The sequence below is a fragment of the Microtus pennsylvanicus genome, chromosome 12, assembly GCF_037038515.1.
Source record: "Microtus pennsylvanicus isolate mMicPen1 chromosome 12, mMicPen1.hap1, whole genome shotgun sequence".
NCBI lineage: Eukaryota > Metazoa > Chordata > Mammalia > Rodentia > Cricetidae > Microtus > Microtus pennsylvanicus.
Genome location: NC_134590.1, coordinates 70,614,916 through 70,635,814, shown reverse-complemented (window position 1 = coordinate 70,635,814; position 20,899 = coordinate 70,614,916). Strand labels below are relative to the sequence as shown.

The 20,899-nt window shown below is 39.8% G+C and overlaps 1 protein-coding gene across 1 annotated transcript in view; it reads right to left on the bottom strand.

The window, feature by feature from the left end:
- Positions 1–291: 291 nt before the first annotated feature.
- Abca13 (ATP binding cassette subfamily A member 13) overlaps positions 292–20,899 on the bottom strand; it is a 408,645-nt gene continuing 388,037 nt past the window's right edge. Inside the window, exons 61-63 of the mRNA XM_075943386.1 lie at positions 5,438–5,543; positions 2,932–3,069; positions 292–1,902 (exon numbers count right to left, since the gene is read on the bottom strand). Of these exons, the coding sequence (XP_075799501.1) occupies positions 1,870–1,902; positions 2,932–3,069; positions 5,438–5,543 (277 nt within the window). The 3' untranslated portion in view covers positions 292–1,869. The remainder of the gene's footprint in view (positions 1,903–2,931; positions 3,070–5,437; positions 5,544–20,899) is intronic.

Below are 20,899 nucleotides of genomic sequence, written 5' to 3'. Positions count from 1 at the left end.
TCTGGGATGTGCCACTTTTGCATGTTGGGTTTCTTTTTCTTCCTGCTTGCTGTTCAAAGGCATACCTTGAAGCATCGACTTCAAGAATACAGCAGTTCAAAGACAGAAAAGAACCCCTAAGAGGAGGACATCGCAGAGCAAAACTCAATTAAATTTTAACCTTTCAAACTGTAAAAGATGTGGAGTTGTTCCATTTCCTCCTTACCCAAATTAAATTGGATCCCTAAAGACACAAATAAAGACGCAATGAATCCATTGGCACAAACACAATGACTTTCAAGAGCCAGGTTAAATTACAGCACATCTCATTTATTTGCTACGGTATAAATATATTCATGTTTCACAAATTGGTATTTATTGATTCAACAACAGAAAAGGCTATGTGTTTCATTTTCACAACGGAATATGTCAGAACAGGAGGAGAGGAAAATCATCAAGTCCTAAATTGCCATTTCTTTACCAAAAAGCATAATTTATGAGATTGATGCATATAAATCAAAACCACTGACATCAAAATTGTCCGTGATAGGATTAATCCTTACTATTAAAATATCTCAGATAAAAATTATATCCAGAAAAGACAGATTTAATGAAGTCCTGGTATAGAAAAGAAATGGCACAATGAAGTACTTTCTGTACAGCACAGCTATTATTACCCAATGCTAATGTTGGCTAAAGCCAGATTCTACAATGAAATTAATGTGCTTCATCATTGAGGTTCAGAAAAATGTTGTTAGAAAATGTTCAACAGTGTCTGAATGGAAATCCATTCGGTAGTAGATACATTGATTTTACACATTTTATTAACTGGAAGATGTCATTTATGAAATTCAATAGAGCCTATGGGAGCCCTATCTTTGAGAGCAGCAATTCTGAGAGTGACATTTTTTAGAGAACTTTTGAAAAGTACTGAGAGCTACGTGTTCTATTACTGTGTGCGGTGTATGATTTTTCTAGGGCTAAATTTTGCCTGGTGTCACTGGCTGTCAACCTGAATTGTGCATGTTTAGATCAGAGTGTTTGGCCATAGACCAGAGATTTGAGATTTTCTCTGTCTCTCTCAGAAATGGAGCCTAAGAATATGAGTTTCTACCAAGCTCCAGGTGAGGCTAAGCTATCAACATGGAACCTTCCATACCTCAAAACGGCAGGCTTAGAATTTTAAGACAACAATTAGTAATCCAAATCAAACATACAACCCATTTTTATTTCCTTCTATAACCACACAAAATGAGTCTGTAAGATTCTGCGAAGCATGTTATAAATGAAAAATGTCTTGAATTTTGCTGAAGAATTGGCATACAGCAGGAAAGCATATGACAATCAATTTCTTCATGTCACACCATATTGTCATTTCGTTTTTGGAAAAGTTTGTATTTAAACTGCCATGTGCTTCTTTAAAATGGGAAAATGTAAAAAGATGCTTCGTGATAATTGTTTTCTACTCAAATTAGTTAGGGACTCAGTTTATTTTAAAGGATGATGTAGCATGCGGCTTGGGTGGTCTAGAGTGGCTTTCTTGGCTCTTGAACCTCTTAGTTTGGACTCCTGTCACATCATTGCTGTGTTTGTCACAGAGAAGCTGGTACCCACCTGGATTGGCAATCAGAGGAAAAAAAATCTCTAGGAGTCTATGTTGGAGAATGACCCTTAAGATTATTGGTTATTAATAAGCAAAGGGTTTCAAATTAGAAATTTAAGGAGAGAATGCTTGATTGTCTGAGCATTTCTTCCCGATCCTCAGCTGTACCTATGTCTGGTCTTCAGTGAACTCTCATGAAAGACAGGCTTACTCCTCTAGTGCCTCGTTATGTGAGCGGTACAGATGGTGACGTCAGTGGATGGTGCATCAGTAGGAAAGTGTGGATTTTACAGTTGCTCGGTGGCAAAATTAAGAAAAACCTGAAAGAATTAATAAAAATAGTGACTAATTCATAACCACATTGGGCATTTTAATATTGGTTGTTATAAAGGGAGCCATTATCTCAGATATTGTTCAACTATACAAAAAAAAAGCCAGAGGTCCAAGAACTCTGCTGAAGGTCTATTGATTTTAGATATGGGAAAGAACTTACATCTATGAAAACAATATGGCAGGCCTGAAAAATGACAACCCTAGCTAACATGCCAACACAGATGGGCGAAATCCCACATGGCCCCACCCTAGATGAAGAACTACAGGCAATGAATGCCTGCTAAGAGAGGGAGAGAATCAGCCTTCCCCAGATGGGAGACCCCTAATTGGACACTGGCTATCAAGTATTCAGCTCTAAAGCCATATACAAGCAAACAAAGCTAAATGGACAGAGCAGAATAAATGTTTATATTTACACATATGCATATGTAATAATAATGCATTTGAGAGGAAGCAGGAAGAGGTACATGGGAGTGTCTGGAGGAAGAAAATGAAGGAAGGAGGAATGATGTAATTATATTTTAATTATAAATAAAATAATATTTTAAAAGGGCAAGCACTGTGCCTTTATCCCACCCAAATCCATTGAGCTGTCAGCTCCCCAAATGAGGCCAAATAAGTCACCTGGAAAGTATCAATATCTCTTGGTTTTAATAACTTTACATTTCTAATGCTCTTAGTACAGCAAGCACTTATTTTCCTCAGAATACACTATCACCCAACTGCAAAATTGAATCCATCATTTGGGATCAAATAAGGCAGAAAAAGGAAGTTTAACAGAAGGGGCTGTCCAGTGCCTCCATGAACTAATGAAAACTCCGCACCAAGGATGAAATACATCGGAGAGACAAGCCACCTAACCTTTGCCATCCTCCCTAGACTTTGGGGAAACGGAGGAAGGCTAAGGAAAAGAGGGGGTGAGCTGAAGAAGCCATCTAGCTAATTTTAAAGCCTGCTGGCTGAGGTCCAGTTGTTCTATCCAAGTGCAGGGTGCTGTGTTGCTGGAGGTTGCATACCTGTTCTAGTGTGGTCTGGCTGATGGAGTAGTGCTTAATATTCAGGAGGCTCTTGTTGTTCTCCAGAACCTTGAACAAATCAGCCAAACACTCCCAACTTTTCTGTACATGATATTCCAATAAATTCAGGTGCTGTCCCTAAAAGTCAGAAAATATGAGTCAAGAATAGAAATCACTGAACAAACTTGATTTTATTACATCTCATTGTAAATAAATTCAAATGGTTTTTTACAGTCACACATTGAGTGCCAGTGACATATGTAGGTTAATGTTGGGAGTCACTGATGAACACTTACTGCTGGCTGCTCACCCCGAGACACACTAGACAAGTGGTGTTCACTCGGATTGGGATTATGTATTGTCCCTCTCTGCCTAGCTGTGTCTTAAGCACTAGGAGAAGCTTAAGTGGCCAGAGGCTGCCCACAGATGCTCCAAAAAGCGGGTGAATACAGCATAATGAAAATACATGAGGTTTCCTTGAACTTCACTAGCATCATGGGATTCTTAGGTCCCAGTTTTCTTCTCCATTAGCTGAACAACTTTTTGTCAGAAATTTCCCCACTCTGATTTTTAGTTTTCTGCTTTCCCACAGAGATAATGACTGTTGTATTTTACTGGGTTCTTAGGGCGTTCTTTTAGGGTAGAACACAATGATAGTGTCTCACAGGTTATTTGTCAAAATGAACAAAGAATGGCTTCTTAATGCCTATTACTTATTAGAAGCTATAATACATAAGAATAACAGCCATTTCCAGGTGGTGGTGGTACACGCCTTTAATGGCAGCACTCGGGAGGCAGAGGCAGGCGGATCTCTGTGAGTTCGAGGCCAGTCTGGTGTACAAGAGCTAGTTCCAGGACAGGCACCAAAGCTACAGAGAAACCCTGTCTCTAAAAACAAACAAACAAAAAAAGAATAACAGCTGTCTAAAAAATTTCAAACCAGGCTGGATAGATGGCTCAGTGGTTAAGGGCACTGATTGCTTTTCTAGAGGATCTGAGTTCAATTCCTAGCAGCCACATGGGAGCTAACAATAGTCTGTAACTCCAGTTCCAAGGGATCCAATTCTCTCTTCTAGAAATAGGAAGACTGTAGGCACCTGCTGTACAGACCTTTACACGGGCAAAACACATAAAATATAAATAAAGAAATCTTGAAAATATAATTATAAGGGGGCTGGAAAGATGGCTCAGTGGTTAAGAGCATTGCCTGCTCTTCCAAAGGTCCTGAGTTCAATTCCCGGCAACCACATGGTGGCTCACAACCATCTGTAATGAGGTCTGGTGCCCTCTTCCGGCCTGCAGACATACACAACAGACAGAATATTGTATACATAATAAATAAAATATTAAAAAAAGAAAATATAATTATAAGCCAGTGTAGTGGCCCACACCTGTAAGTCCGTGCTTGGAAGGCTGAGGGAGGAGGTCTAGTTCACATTCAAACCTAACCTTAGCTGGATAGTGAGCTTCTGGTTAGTTGGGCTACATAACAATATTACGTAAAAATTGCAACCAACAATCAAATAAGAAATACATAAAAGAGAGGGAAGGACTACTGAGTGCTTTCAAAATTTCAAAGTGTAGGACAACCTAATTACCTTGTCAAAATGCCAATGGAGTTTCGGTGGGTTGGAGACACTACTGGCCCATGCACCATGCTTGGTTACGTCAACCTCAAAGATTATAGTTTCAAGCATGATTTCACAAATGTGGAAATTTCCAAGGTTTATAATGTGAAAATTACCAAGCTTATAAACTCGATGGCAAATACATAGAAGAAGTTGATTTCTGTAACCCTCCAACCAAGTGAACTGAGCTACGCGGTGGAGCTGTGTGTAGGGCAGGAGAGGAGCATGCACAATTACAGTCTTCTCTGGGCTGTCCACCAAGTCACCAAGGGAGCCAGCCCTGCCATCATCAGAGGGCTGAGTCATGTCCACCAGCCAAGTTAATTTTGGTTGAAACAGCCAATAATTCACAAAGAGGAGGAGAGGACAGGTAGTACAGAATAAAACGGGAAAATGACTAATAAATTTATAAAATGCTTTTAGCTGAAAACAGTAACACAGGCTATTAGGATTTCCTCTCCATGTAACTGATTTACCCCACTTGAACCAACCAGCCCCTCCTAGAGGGAGGATAAACTCCTAAGACAAAGAAACTTAGGAAACTCACAAGGCTCAGGGAACAGAAAGTTACAAAATTCAAGAAGGCCTCCCCAAGGCTATAAAAGCAGATAATAACAACAGGATGGAGACGACTCTCTCTGAAGTGGTGCGGAGAATACCTGGGTTCCAGTTTGGGTGGCTGGTCACTCATCCTGGAGGTGTTATTCAGTGATACCACTGCCCTTGAGTAACTCACAGTCCTGTACGTAACCCCAATAAATTCACTAGCTCACTAGGCTAGACCTAAAGGGCACCTCTTTTTTAGCTGGCCATCAGTGCCTTGTCTTGGGTTAATGAACATCCATTCTTGAATCCTATGGAAAAGCCACACAACGTACCTTAAACTGGATTCCTGGGAAATGGACCTTCAAGCAGTCGGAAACGGCACTAGGTTGGCTTCCTTCCTTGTGGAGCCAAATTTTGACTGTATAACCATCACCGAACCTGAGTCAGATAAAGATATAAGTAGCATTACACATTTGGCCCATATTATTAATTTACAGCGAAGGTATTATAGGGCCATTTGTGCAAACCTAGAGGATGTTGGTGACTACGTGAAATTGCTGGGGTACTCGGATTCTCAAATGTATAATATGGAGAAGTCAACTTTAAGCCTGCTGTACAGTTGCTGTCACTTGTTTACACGGACAGAGTCATCGGTTCAACTTGAAAAACAAACTAGCAAGTCCAGAAATCAGCACATAGTCGATCAAAGAGCTAAGGAGAAAATGCAAATGGTGAAGGCAGAGTGCCGAGCGAGAGGAAGTCAGAGGTTGCCCTGGAGACCAGCCGGGGAAGCCCATTTCTGCTGTTGCGGCTTCAAGGCCTGCAATGATTAAAATGTGCCTAGAAGAAGATGAAAAGGAATACATAAGCAACTTATGGACATTTTTGTCTGTTACATGAAAACATTTTCCAGGTTTAAGTCAGCCTCAGTGGAGAATCTTTAAAAGCCCATTGAATCCAATTAATGTTGCCAATATAGTCCTAGGTGTGGAGCCAGCAACTGGAGTTTGGCCTGAAAGAAATTGGCATCCCCTCCTCCAGAAACCATCATTTTCAAGGATGGGGACTCAAAAACTCATTTCCCCTCCCTAATAAATGTTGGCTGATTTGGTCTCACGCAGATCTTGTGAAGGCCATCGCGGCTGCTGTGAGCGCCTGTGTGCGGTTTTCTGGTCCCGTTCAGAAGATGCTGTTTTGCTGCAGGCTTTCCCCTTTTATGATGGCTCCCAGGCTCTGGGGAGGTGGACAGAGATGCCCCATCTGTGGCCGTGCACTCCACTGACAAATATTCTTGTGACGTTAGTGAGCTGTGATTTTCTTCACTAACTATTCTCCACTGTACAAAGAATCCTCTCTGGTCCACTGGCTGAGAGAGACCTAGTTAGAAGGCAGTTTGATACTGTGCCATTTAGTAGAATACTCGTAGTCGGTTGGTTTGATACTCTCCCAATTAGTAGAATATTAGAAGTTGATTGGTTTGATGCTATGCCATCTAGTAAAATACTAATACTCAGTGGCACCAAGAGCCTATGAACTCCCTAGTCATGGTTTCTTTAGTACCAGGAACATTTTTTTTTCCTTGTGGAGCAGACTTTAAATCCAACAAAAAAGTAATTGACTGGCCCTCATAAGATTCATGTCATTATTTGCACCCATGGGCATATCTTGTTTTGGTGATCATTATTGTATTTCACAAAATGCACAGCTGGGTGAGTCTGTTGATGACCTTTTATCCTCAGAAGCCGGGACAGAACTTTCCAGTGGTATAAAATCTAGCCAGGAGGGAGGAAGCTTCCTGGTCAGCACCAACCATATTGCTCCATAACATACAACCAATGTGTATGTGTAGGGTTTTAGCATAAAATTCTGGTGTTCAAGCAAAACCAGAGACCATAGCCTATGTTGTTGGGGAGGGGGACTATGTGTCTTATTCTATAGCTTAATCACAGATCTTGTGAATAAAACAGCATCTTAGTAGTGTTCTGATCAGTAAAACTCAGAGACCTAAATTGGCCATGATTACTCAAAGTATTACTGATAGGGAAGATTTTTGCTATTATTTTACTACTACTACTACTACTACTATGATGACTACTACTACTTTATTATTATACTTATTGTGGGGGTGAGTGAGTGACATATTGCATATGGTTCATCTGTAGAGATCAGAGGTCAACTTCATTTAGTAATGTCTCTCCTTCAACTTTTATGCAGGTTCCAGGAACAAAACTCAAGTTGGCAGATTTGTACAGCAAGTACCCTTACCCAATCTTGACAGCCTGATTATTGAAATTCCTATCTGGGTATTGGTATATCAATTATCAAGTACAGAATATGGTATCTAGCACTATCTAGTATATTAATTCAAGCTGAAAAAAAACAGTTAAAGAATGAAAAAATGCATTTTTAAAAAATTTTCAGGGCCAGGGTTTCTCTGTAGTTTTGGAGTCTGTCCTGGAAATCTCTCTGTAGAACAGGCTGGCCTCGAACTCACAGAAATTACCTGTCTCTGCCTCCTAAGTGCTGGGATTATGGACAATTCTTATGGTCATCATTTACTTCTAAAGCATCACTAGAGGAAAAGGGACATGAGTAAATTTCCCTCTGTAAGCCTGACTACAATATGTGTATATTTTTTTGCTTTGAGTCTACGTGATAAGGACACGTGGCTTACGACTACAAAGACTTGTTAGAGGGACACAGGTAACCCTTGTGAGAATCCTCTGAGACCTGCGTCCAGGGTTCTGTTGTTCTATCTGATGCCTTGCTTTCAGATATTGTGAAAATGATATGGTACATTTGAGATCATGTGAGTTCTTGCCTGCCTTCCCTCCAAGAATAAAGCAGGTAGACATCAAGAATGCAAATTGGAGAGGTCCTTTGCTGTCAGTTCAACACTGATAATCTTTAAGGAAAAAACAGATATCCTGTGGGGTTAAAGTAAAACAAATTTGAACACTTGGTAGCATCAGAACTATAACCTTAAGCCATTACAGCCAATGCAGTTGTGAAAATAAGTGCTAAATTTTGGTGGCTAAGACAGGAATAATTCTCTCTGCCTGTAATCAATGAGAGGCTGACTCCAGTGAGCTCCCTGATAGAGCAGAAGCCTTGGGAGCATGGAGCTAAGGAATCCTCTTTAGGTATCCAAGGAATCTTGTGGAAGTGGCTTCACGGAATAGTCAAAGCTTTTGAGGACCATCTGGGCCCTTGATCTCTGAATCTCTAACCACATACAGCATATAAAGTTTTATCAAAAAGCTTCCATCGGTTCTGAGAGTTATGGTGGTCTTTGCAGGCTACTTTGATTGGGGTTCTGGTGATGGAGGAAGGTCATTGGTTAAGTAATAAAGAAACTGCTTGGCCTCATAGGTTAAAACATAGGTGGGAGGAGTAAACAGAACAGAATGCTGGGTGGAAGAGGAAGTGAGCTCAGACTCTACAGCTCTGCTCTCTGGAGCAGAGGCCATGCTCCCCTCTCCTGGGCAGACGCAATAGCTCTGCTCTTTGAGGCAGACGCAATTAAGCTCCGGCCCAGGATGGACATATGCTAGAATCTTCCCAGTAAGTGCACCTCCGTGCTACACACTTTATTAGAAATGGGCTAGTCCAGGTGTGAGAGTTAGCTGAGAAGAGGCTGGATACAATGGGCCAAGCAGTGTTTAAAAGAATACAATTTGTGTGTTGTTATTTCGGGTAAAGCTAGCCGGTGGCGGGAGCTGGGTGGCAGAATGCAACCGGCAGCTCCCCACAACACTCTGGCTGTCAAAAGTGGGGCATTTATACAGTAAGAGTTTTGGTTCTTTAGTGGCTGCTATTGCTGTATTGACAGCAATCTGCTCTTTTCCCTTAGGGCTTGAGTTTCCCACCCATCAGAGAGCTCTGCAGTGAGTGGGAAGCTTTGCATCTGCAACTCCTCTACCTCTATTGACCATAGCCTCCATTCTTTCTGGCTGATGGCTTCTCATTTACACATGGCTAAGATGCCAGAGGACACTGATACACCTACATGGATCTACCTACTACTCCTATTCAGCCAGCTCTAGAAATCGTACACTAATCCACTAGTTCCATATAGAGGATCCAGATCAATGGTTACCGTACTCCATAGAACGGGAGCAAGAGGTTGAGCAGCTAATTGATACTGGCCACAGCTACTGTCTTCACCAAGACTCCAGAGTGGGTGAACATTTCCATGCATCAAGGAAGAAAGGCATAAGCCCGAATGGTTGAAGGGACTTCCCAAGGTCAAGAGATTGGTCACTGGAGCTTTGAAGCATCTCCAACAAGTAAGCTCCCAGCTCTGACTGGGCACATCACTGAGTCCTGATACAGGGACACTGAGTGGCAAAATGTTCCTAGTCACTCTGCTATCATTATGAAGAACTGTAACAAAGATGCTGGATTTTCACAGCCTGCATTCCTCCTACAAAATGCCTGACCCTGGAAAGCTGGGAGAAATTTCCAAGCTCAGCTGTCACATCTATAGATGAGGCTAAGAAGAGACACTGCCTAATAAGGTTATTGGAGGACAGAATTAATTCATCCTTGTGAGTTATTTGGAACAGTTTTTGGCACTGTGTAAATAAGTAAATAAATATAAAGAGTGTAATTTCAGCTCTGTGCAGAATTTTGCCAGAATAAAACATCATTCTATTTGATATTGAGAATCCCACAGTTTATTTGGGAAAGTTCCATCAATGCAGGCAAGACAACGTGAGCACAGATTGTAAGCTGGTGTGTGTAGGGGACAGTGAGTAGAAAGAGAATCTCATGTGCACTTTTCTTTCTTATATAGATTGCAGCCTTCATGGATATATTTTGTTAATGAATTTTGAAAAATTCAAACTAAAGTGAAATGATCATCTAATAAATTCTCTATAAGCACATATGCATATTAATATTTAAAATCTCTCAAAGTTATACTGCATTTGAAGTAACACCCTTCTAACTTTATTAGAGAGAAGCAGAACAAAGAAAACATTTAGTTCCTAAGAAAAAATGCTTTCAAGAGAATATATATATTTAGTAGGTAATATTCATGAATTTCTCTAGTCAGAAACACTTTGTAGACATAAAATTATAAAAGTATACATATTTTACACTTAAGAAAATCTTTATAAATCAATACATTAATTTATGATATATTAAATTTAGGTTTACTTTCTCAAATCTGCCTCAGTGTACCAATGATCTAAATTTACAGAGTATTTATTTGATTACCAAACTTTTACAAAGACTAAAATGTTGCAGCATAGCCAATGAGTCACGGGTTGATATATACACTTACTGACCCAACATTTCAAGACTATCCCGTGTTCACCATCATTAGTGTAGCAGCAAGCATAGAAAGATAAGTGAGCAGCATTATCGGCAGGCGATGGTATGTGTAAAAATACTTTGTGATATATTTCTTATTCATTGCTATATGTGTAAAAATACTGGCCACAGATACTGTCTTCACCAAGACTCCAGAGTGGGTGAGCATTTCCATGCATGAGGAAGAAAGGCATAAGCCCGAATGGTTGAAGGGACTTCCCAAGGTCAAGAGATTGGTCACTGGAGCTTTGAAGCATCTCCACTGAGTAAGCTCCCAGCTCTGACTGGGCACATCACTGAGTCCTGATGTAGGGACACTGAGTGGCAAAATGTTCCTAGTCACTCTGCTATCATTATGAAGAACTATAACAAAGATGCTGGATTTTCATAGCCTGCATTCCTCCTACAAAATGCCCAACCATAGAAAGCTGAAGCGTGAGCAGCGCAGAACAGAATGGAGCATCTAGCACATACACTAAAGAGTGAGTGAGCAGGGACTGAAGCCAAAACAACCCCTCAAGTTAGAGCCGAAGCTCTGTTCTGCAGTTCTTGGTTCCAGACTCCATCTCTAAAAATATTTTACCCCAAATGAAAATTAAATGGTTCATGAAAATATGTTAATTTTATTCTTGGCCATTAAAATATATATCCTCAAAGAATTATGTAAAAAATACCTATTATTATATGAAATGGAAAATTATAGGTTCAGTAGATCATCAATTGTCTAAACATATTTATGATAAATTTCTAATAAAATACTAGAATACTATTTGAACATTCTATGACTGTTACTTATTTCTCTATCTACATCTGAACACTAAAATGAAGAGATAATACCACCGTCATAATTATAAAGAAACTTTTAGAATCATGGTTTCTAAAAATACCAATGATGTATTCTGTTGTGCCAAGTTCTGCAAGTGTATTGCCATTCTGGCTTTCAAGTATGCCTTCTAAAATTTACAGGCATAAAACTTCTAGGTGTAGAAACTAATATTTGAGTTAAAATAATAAATACTATAAAAGTGTAATATTCTTTTAACATTTTTTAAAAAAATATCTCCTTATATAATTGAATTCTATCATCTGATTCATAAGGAATCTAAACACACAAATGTCCATTGATATGTTCTTCTCAATAAACAACTGGAATATGAAATATCTTTTTAAAATGATGTTTTTCTATTCACAATGGAATGAAAGCACATCGAGAGAGGAGTCACGTGATCCCGGGGCCTTACATGAGCTCAAATAAGCATGTACATGAAAGTATGCCCGGGAGATACAGACGCACTGATGCTTCAGACCGTGTTATCTGATTCCCCACTCTTCTGTCTCACTACACTACATCCTACTGGTTCATGTCTGTGCAACGTGCCAACTTCCCGTCATCTCCCTTCAGTAACTGATTTGCAGTTGTTTATCTTTAGGATCCATAAAGTAAAAACAGAAGAAGACAGAGTAGAGGTTGAATGTAAGGAAAGGTGGCAGAATGTTGGGTAGGTAACAGATATATAGGTGGCTATGTGAAATGAGGAAAGCTTATCTGTATTGAAATTCCCTCAGCACTCTGTCAGCCCTGTATGACTCTTTGTGGTAGTCTGCAGGAAAATGGTCCCCATGAGCTCATATATTTAAATGTTTGATCCCTAGTTGGTGGAACATTTTGGGAAGGATAATGAGATGTGGCCTTGTTGGAGGAACTGTGTCACTTGGTTTCAAAAGTTCATACTACAGCCAATTTCTCTCTCTCTATCTCCCTCTCCTCTCTCTCCTCTCTCTCTCTCTCCCCTGCTTATGGATATGGATCACATGTTAGCTCTCAGCTACTGCTTCAGCACTATGCACACCTGTCTTAATGAACCCTGCCATGATGGTCATTGACTCACCCTTTGAAACTGTAAGAAAGCCCACAAATTAAATGCTTTCTTTTTTAAGTTGCCTCGGCCATGGTGTCTCTTAACAGCAATAGAACAATACCTATGACAACAATCTTCTTCTAGAGAGACAAAGAACCATTAGAGAAGACAGAGGATATTCTGTCTTCATCTATCCTGAGCGAAGTACCAAGCACACATTATTCCATTTAATTCCCTGGGATTTTATATACCATAGTCTCTAGCTCTGCAATACAAACACAGAGTTAGAATCACATTGGGTATTCAAGAACTGATTTATCTCACACAGCTCAAAGAAACTAGAAAGGCTCACAATTCCAACATCCATAAATTCAACTAAAATCCACAGCTTACAGTGGGATGCCTTCTAATGGCTATCACAGCTCTGTTCTTTAAATGACCACTCCTCATAGCCACCTCTGCACTGTGGCTCACAGATGGAATATTTTCTTCATAAGCTGAACAGTTCTCAGGTCATTCCTCTTGTCATCTTTTTTTCTCCCCTCTGGGACATTCCACAAGCACATCTTTTCATCCTAAGTGTCTTTGCTGTCCAACTTTTCTTAAGTGGAGTTTGGAAAACTTCACAATAGTCACATATGCAAATAAGAACAATCATGAGGGTTATATATTCAAGGTGTTAACATAAAAGAGACCCTGGCAATTATCCAATAATAATTTTGCATAGCATTCCTTCTGGGGAGAAACAATTTTTGGAAAGAATCTCAAAGAGCATCTGGGACTAAAGACAAGATCATACGGGTGAAATAGAGATAATTTTCAATTACTCTAGTAGGCATTGATCTAGAATTTAGAGTTTGGGCCAATAGTGTTATCAAGAAATGTCCACAGAACCATAGTTGTTGCACTCAGGAGACCATGCTAGCTAGTATGAAGACAGAAAGCTTTTGACTTAAAATTTAAGTATCATTTAGAAATAAGCAATGACTTTGTGATTGGAATTAAGACATTCCACAAGAAACCCATACCATGGACCATTATTGGGGCAGGAATCTATGGCTAGACAGGCCATAGGGCCTAGGGGACAACCCATTACTATTAATCTACTAAATGGAGGTAGCATTACACTGACTTCTAAAGATTTATCACTGTACCCATAGATCAATGCATTTCTTAGTCTTACTCATAGAAATTTCTATTTGCCATGGATAGCAATTAGCACAGAGACCTACAACTGGCCAAGATGCAGAGAATAAGAAACTACAGAATGTTCTACCCTAAATAGAACTCATATCCTATACGCACTCCTCCATAGACTCAGGGACCATGGCAGAAGAGAAAGCAAAAAGAGTGTAAGAGTTAGAGACAGTGGACATCTACAAGGACACAATGCTCTCAGACAGACAAGACAGCTGCACATAGGAAAGCACAGCCGTTGTAACAGCATGGAAAGAACTTGTGCAATACACCAGAATAAATCCCACATAGAGATGGGATTTGGGTACACGGTTTCACCTCTAGCCACAGAGTTGTTGGCAACTGTTGGGCCAGAGGGTTTTCTCTAAGAGTGTAGCTCTGGAGAAATCAACCAAGCCTCAGTGGGAGAGCACACAGCCAAGACTATTGAGCAGTACAAATTAGTCTTGATTGGTTATAAAACCAAAAGGAAAAAGGACACAAAGTGGAGTGGGAGGAAAAGTGGAGTGGATCTGGGAGGAGCTGGGTGCTGAAGGAAGACATGATGAAAAACACTTTGCATGAAATTCTCAAAAAGAAAACTAACAAAAATCTTTAAATAAGAATATTTTATAAAAAGAAAAAGAAAACAAAATTTAAAAAGTCAAACTTGGGCTTGGAGTATATCTCAGTACTAGAGCATTTGCCTAGTACATACACGTCATCAGTGTGATCACTAGTATAACAAGCAAAACAAAGATCAAAATCTTGCCCACGCCTCTGTTCTCCCCAGGACGGCTGCTGCCTTCTTCTGACTTCTAACCCCAGTGCCCTTCCTGCTGCTCTCAGTAGGATTCTTTACCTCTACCCTTCCAGTCTGATCTCTTAGTTCTGACTGCAACAAACCTCACCTTGGTCTCAGAATGAAGATGTCATTGCCATGAGTGAGCCAGAACCATGGGCTTTCCTGCCATTACCCCTAACATCCCTGCAGGTGCCTGATTATCTGATAAAGCACAGAATGCAGGGGATCCCTTTTTTAGAATTCAGTATAGTATAATGGAAACAATATTTTCTTCTTTATTAAACAGCCAAATGCGATTCCTTTTTTCTTTTTCTTTCTCTCCAGAGCAATCAAAGGAGATGATTTGAACACTTGACATCACAACCAGGTCAGCAGGACAGAAACAGAAGTGGCCTCATCTCCAGCATCATTCAGCTTTTGTCCACCTCATGACCTCCCTGGCCATTTTGCTTTTCTGGCAGTGAGGTGACAACCTAAAAACCCTGCCTTCTTGTGACTTCTTGTGTTTTATGTTCATGGTAGTCTTTGATCAATTTCCTTTACTGTAGAGACACATTAGAATCTTGATATTGAAAAGGTATCTTTAGAGATGACAATTTTAAGAATGAGTTTTCATATTTCTTGACAATGAAAAGAAAACAATTTCTTTCAATTTAAAACAGAATGTTGGCACATAACACAGCGATTATGCATGCAGCTGAAATTCTGACATCATGATGTCTCTCTTAGAAACAGCTAATGACTAGCAGAATTCATGTCACTAAAATACTATTCTAGTAACTAGGCTAGTACTGTTTAACAGAAAACTTCACAATGATATGAAAACTAACAAGCAAACAACCAAACATGATCTTAGCATTCTTCATAGATCTTGCATATCCCCACTTGACACCATAGGCCCTTGGGTCAAGAAATACTTAGCAGCTCATTTTCTTAAAGCAAAGGAACCCAAACCCTGGCAGTCAAACCACCAACTTCTGTGCTCTGAGTTCTGAGAATAGGAGAGGTTAATAAAGTTATATCAGGTTGTTTCCGACAACAGAAATCAGAAGTGGTCACCAAGGAGTTCTTTCCTCTATCTCTACAGAGGCAACAGAACTCAAAGCAATCATTGCTTTCAGCCTCTTATCCCATAGCCTGTGAATGTGGTTAATAATACACCCCACAGAAAAGCAATAGTCATCTCAATTCTGGCTTGGTGAGTGATGTCCATAGAGACTCCCAGAGCTTTTAGTGGGTAAGACCTAAGAAGGAAATGTCAAGATTGAGGTGTGGTGCCTTAAAGTCAGCACATGTACCTGCACAGCTACTGTGCAGAGATGGAAGTTGCAGATTAGTGCTGCCATCGCCTGCAGAAGAGCAATATTCTTCAGCAGTTTGGGGAGCCAGGTACTTTATTCCGCTTTTCGGTTGTCATAAGCTTGTGGTAATAGGTGATCATTTTAAGAGATTGGCTTGGGACACTTTCTGATCACAGTTTCAGAGGTTTTATTGCTAATCATTATAACATGAGTTTCTTCTAAAAATGGTACAAAGGGATAAATGAATACTTGTCTAAGCAGGCCGGCAGGAGTTGCTTTTTTGGTTTTGGTTTTAGTTTTGGTTTTGGTTTTTTGAGACAAAGTTTCTTTGTAGCTCTGGAGTCTGTTTTGGAACCAGCTCTTGGAGATCAGGCTGGTCTCATACTCACAGAGATCCACCTGCCTCTGCCTCCCAAGTGCTGGGATTAAAGGCATGTGCCACCACCACCCGGCCCATCAGGAATTGCCTTAAGGAATAACCTGTGCCTGGTGCTGAAGCAATGATCTGATAGGACAGACTGTAGGCAAGCCCCTGACCCATGTGTGGTCGAAATTTTCCAGCTAGACATGAAGATAAGGATGGTATGCCATACGTCAGTCACCAAGACAGAAAGGAACCACATGTGTTGGGGCCTGATGGATGGAAATCCCAGACCTCTCCAATCATGTTATCATTCCATACCACATTATAAAATATAGCAGCAAAGGGGGCTGGAAAGATAGCTGAGCAGTTAAAAGCACTAGCTTCTCTTCCAAAGCATCTGGGACAACACACATATGACTCTTCACAACTGTCTGAAATTCCAGTTCCAGGGGATCTGGCATCCTCACACAGACATACAGGCAAAACCCCAATGTGCATAAAAAATACATCTTTAAAAACAGCAACAAATTACCAAGCTCACCCAGCTTCTCAGCAGGGAGCACACATAAAGCAAGCCTTCCAGACAAAAAGACAGAGCAGGACATGCTGACCACCCACCTGGAATACAGACTCCTTGAGATGAGAATCCTAACAACCAGTCACAGATTTCCAGAATCTCCCATGGGGAAGATGGGCACTAGCGGTGGCTGAAATATGGGAATGAATTATGAAGAGAGCAAATTTTTCCAACGTTACTCATGATGCCACTAAGCACCAAATAAAAGATATGGACTACATGTAGCAAAAAAAAATCAGTTTCTGACTTTGTGGTATGGGAATTTATACTTGATATGAGCAGTTCCTTGCTGTCCATGCAAACATTTGGGTTGGAGTGATTCCTAGAATAAAATCTGATATAGTCCAGATGTGTTGGGCAAGCATCAGACAATGGAATAAAATTGGGGGTCAAAAAAAAAAATCTGATGTACATTTTATAAATGTTCCTGTGCTTATGTAATGCCACTTGGGCACGCAACTATATCTTTCTAAAGAATAAAATACTATAAACAGGTTATTTAGGAGAAAGTGGGATCAAATGGTATTCATCAAAAACACAATCTAGTAATTGGATGAGCATAGTCTCTTGGGGTGCTGGTATGATATCAGCATGAAACAGGTGTAGGTAAACATTCTGGCACAGAGATAAACAGATTTCTAGCAGGAAAGTGTGAATAGTCTGGGATCCAGGAAACTGGTGCAACTTTGTTTCAAAGATAACCATTAAAAATATGTAGTAATGGTCTTTCTACACAAAGAAAGAGAAAGAAAATAGCATTTCAAAATATCTGCAACAAAGCAGTGGACAGCAGGTGTCCACCACATTTGAAACCTGATCAATCATTGCCTTCACGCGTCCCATCTCAGGGAAAGAAATCCTGCTTCACATTAGTACATCTAAGAACTCGGGTTCTTTCATTCCTGGCCTCTAGGACTATTTTCCAAGAAAGGCAGGATAAAGCATTTATTGCTCTACCTCCACCTGTCAATGACGACAAGTTGCTGCTAATTCAGCATAGACATGAAAGTTTCATTTGTCCACCCGGCTCTCCTTCATACAACAGAGAGTCTGAATTAGACACGGGATGTTGACAATAAATAGAATACCACTGTCCTTACCGCAACTCAATGTGTGGATTGAAATAAATACTCTGAAAAGCAACCTGAGAAAATCTGAACTAACATAACTCCATCTCCAATTAAAACAAAACTTCTAAAGTGGGATGTCACTCCAGGAGAATCATGACATCACCCCTTTCCTCCTTTAAGAGACATAGTTTAGATAGTTTGCCCTGAAGGAAAGACAGGCCACAAAAGATATGGCTGTTAATCATCCCCAAAGAGCAGATTTCATTTCACAGTGTATATAGAAGTTCAGAGTAGGGCAAGCTTAATAACAGTGGGAGTTATGGTGAAGGGCAAGTGGGAGATTAATAGATCCATTGGGAAAACAGGCTAACTATAGGCCACGTAGTTTTCCAGAGAGAACCCAAAAATGTCTTCTGGGAAAAACTAGGAAGAACCATCTACAATCAGGACCAGACGCAAAGACTTATCCCAGGAACTGGCCCACTAAAGAAGCTTCAATTTGATGGGCTTCATCTTTAAAGTAATTTATGTCCACAGTATTGTGAAAATTATGGAGAACTTATGGGGCAATTGGGTGACTCCTAACAGCAGTGTATAAATAGAAAAATTAAGCAGATAAATTTAAAGTAGTTTGAGATGAATTTCCAGCAATGGCATTAAACTGTTCAAATCCTGCCTGTAATTTCAGCTCCAGAGATGTGCTGCCTTCTCTCCTCTGCAAGTATGTGCACTCAAGTGCGCGCGCACACACACACTCACTCACATATTAAAAAATAAAGTTAAAATCTTTTGAAAAGATGATATTTAAATGCCAATGTGTATGTAAAATTTAGGAACATCAGCAATGAGAAAAAGCAATTCAGATCAGGTTCCACTACACTTCCACTAGGATAGGTAAAATTTTAAATAATCAGAACACAGCAAGTCACAATGAGGACAGAGAGAAGTCAAAACCTAAAGTAGTAACTGGAATTTAAAACACACACAAACACAAATTCATCATTGACCATTTTCTTAGCTCAACTTCAATTCCTGGTATTCTATCCTCTATGTGATCAATTATACTGATTGAGAGGTTTTCATTTGACATACTGTACTTTTTGTTTGCATTATTATTCCAGCTTCTTTTACCTTTTATGATTCTGTCTCTTCGCTGAATATGATCTGCATAACCAACATTGATTTCCTGTCCGTTTCTGTTCCCTTGGATTTCATTCAGACACTTACTCATATCATTTTCAGATTCCCCCATGCCATTGTTTGTGTCCTGTCTGGATTGATTTTAATTACTTTTGAATTATTTGTCTGGGATTTCATCTGAATCACTCTCATTGGTAGCCATGACCCTGAGAACTGATCAGGCTTGGATGACATAATTTGTCTCAGCTTTCTACTTTACTAGTAGTTAGCTGGTGATCAAAAGTCTGGTTGCTGGTTGAGTACTTCCGGTGGTCCTGTGTTGAGTTTTAGTTTGGTTCTTGGTACTCCCTCTGTTTGGTGAGTCTTGGGTCATTGGTTATTATTTATTTAATGGCTAATATACAGATGTAACTGGACACATACCACATTTATCTTTCCTGGTCTGGGCTACCTCCCTAAGGATAATACTTTTTCTAGTTCCATTTGTCTCCAAATTTCATGATGAAATATTTTTAAAACACAAAGTAATACAACCTGTGTAAATGTACCACATTTTCTTTTATCTGAGGGTCATATAGGTTTCCAATTTCTGGTTATTATGAATAGAGTAACAATGAACATGGCTAAGCAAGTATCCCAGGTAGGATGAACTCAAAGAATGGTTTCTTATTCAGGTATCACCAGAGACGATTCTTCCTACAGCAGATGGGATCAGATATAAAGACCCACAGCTTGATACTAAGCAGAGAGATAGACAGATATAGATAGACCTTGGAACACACAGCTCTAAATGAGATCTCATCATCAAATCCCTCTCCTCAGTGCTCAGAGAACCCATGCAAGGGGAGGCAGAAGGAGTCTGGGAAACAAAAGGCAAAGAAAACACCAGGAGAATAAAACCTTCAACAGGAGGCAGAAGGAGTCTGGGAGACAAACGGCACAGAGGACACCAGAAGAATAAGACCTTCCAAAACAAATGAGCAAAGCAGAGACTGAAGCAGCATTCATAGGCTCTACATGGGTCAGCACACGTCATCTGCATATGTATTACAGCTTTGAGTTTAGTGCTTTTATGGGATTCCTAAATGTGTGAGTGTGTGAATGAGTGGCAGCAATGGCTACCTTTGCCAGTATAGGATTGGGTCCTTCAACAGCATTACATCATGGACAAGGGAGGCAACATGGGAATCCCACCCTCGTTTCCACCATTTGAAGAGCTCTTGACTATTATTGGTTGCTGAGGAATTGGGTGTTGTTTTCTTCAGTGGTGTAGCCTCTATGGAGGATGAGTTGGGAATAAGAAGGAATTGAGAGGTAAAGGAAAAGTGATAACAGGGAAAGGGAGGTGAATAAAATCAACACGTTACGTATGTGTATAAAACTATCAAAATTTTTTAAAAGAGACAAATTTATAACACTTAAAGTAAATTTGTGTTGGTGTAGGCCAGAAGTGAGAGCATGGAAGGGTGACATCTGAAGAAATGGGACTTCTTTCTGAAATAGTAAAATATTTTACAATTAACACATGAAATGTGGTACACATATTTGCCAACCTATTGCAAGCTGTTCGGTTATATATTTTATATTGGTGAATTCTATGATGTGGGAAATATTCTCAAGAAATCTTGAGGGTGGCGAGATGGCTCAGTAGTTAAGAAAATTGGCTGCTCCTGTAGAAGACTCAACTTCAGTCTCAGTACCTTCATGAAGAATTTTAACCATTCGTAATTCCAGTTCCAGAGTATCTGATGGCCTCTTCTGGACTCCTCAGTCACTATAATACCTGTCATACATACATACATACATACATACATGCATATATACATACATACATGTATGCATAATACATGCAAAAACCCTTACATGTAAAATAATAATAAATAAATCTTCTAAAGAAAGAAGATCGCTGCTAAGTCCCCTTCAAAAGCATTTGCTAAAAAGTGATGAAAGATAGATACAAGTTTATGAAATTGTTGGGAAATGTTTGAAGAATGGTAGATTGTGAACAGGACCCTGTTTCATTTATGTTATTTATGATCTTTGCAAGCAAATATGTGATATTCTTCCACTGTGGGAAGGATTCCATAATTGTCTAAGACCTAACCATATGACCACATTTCGCCTAATGGACAGTAACAGGTGTGATGTGACCAAACCTCTGCCCTTCTTGTACATATTGGCTG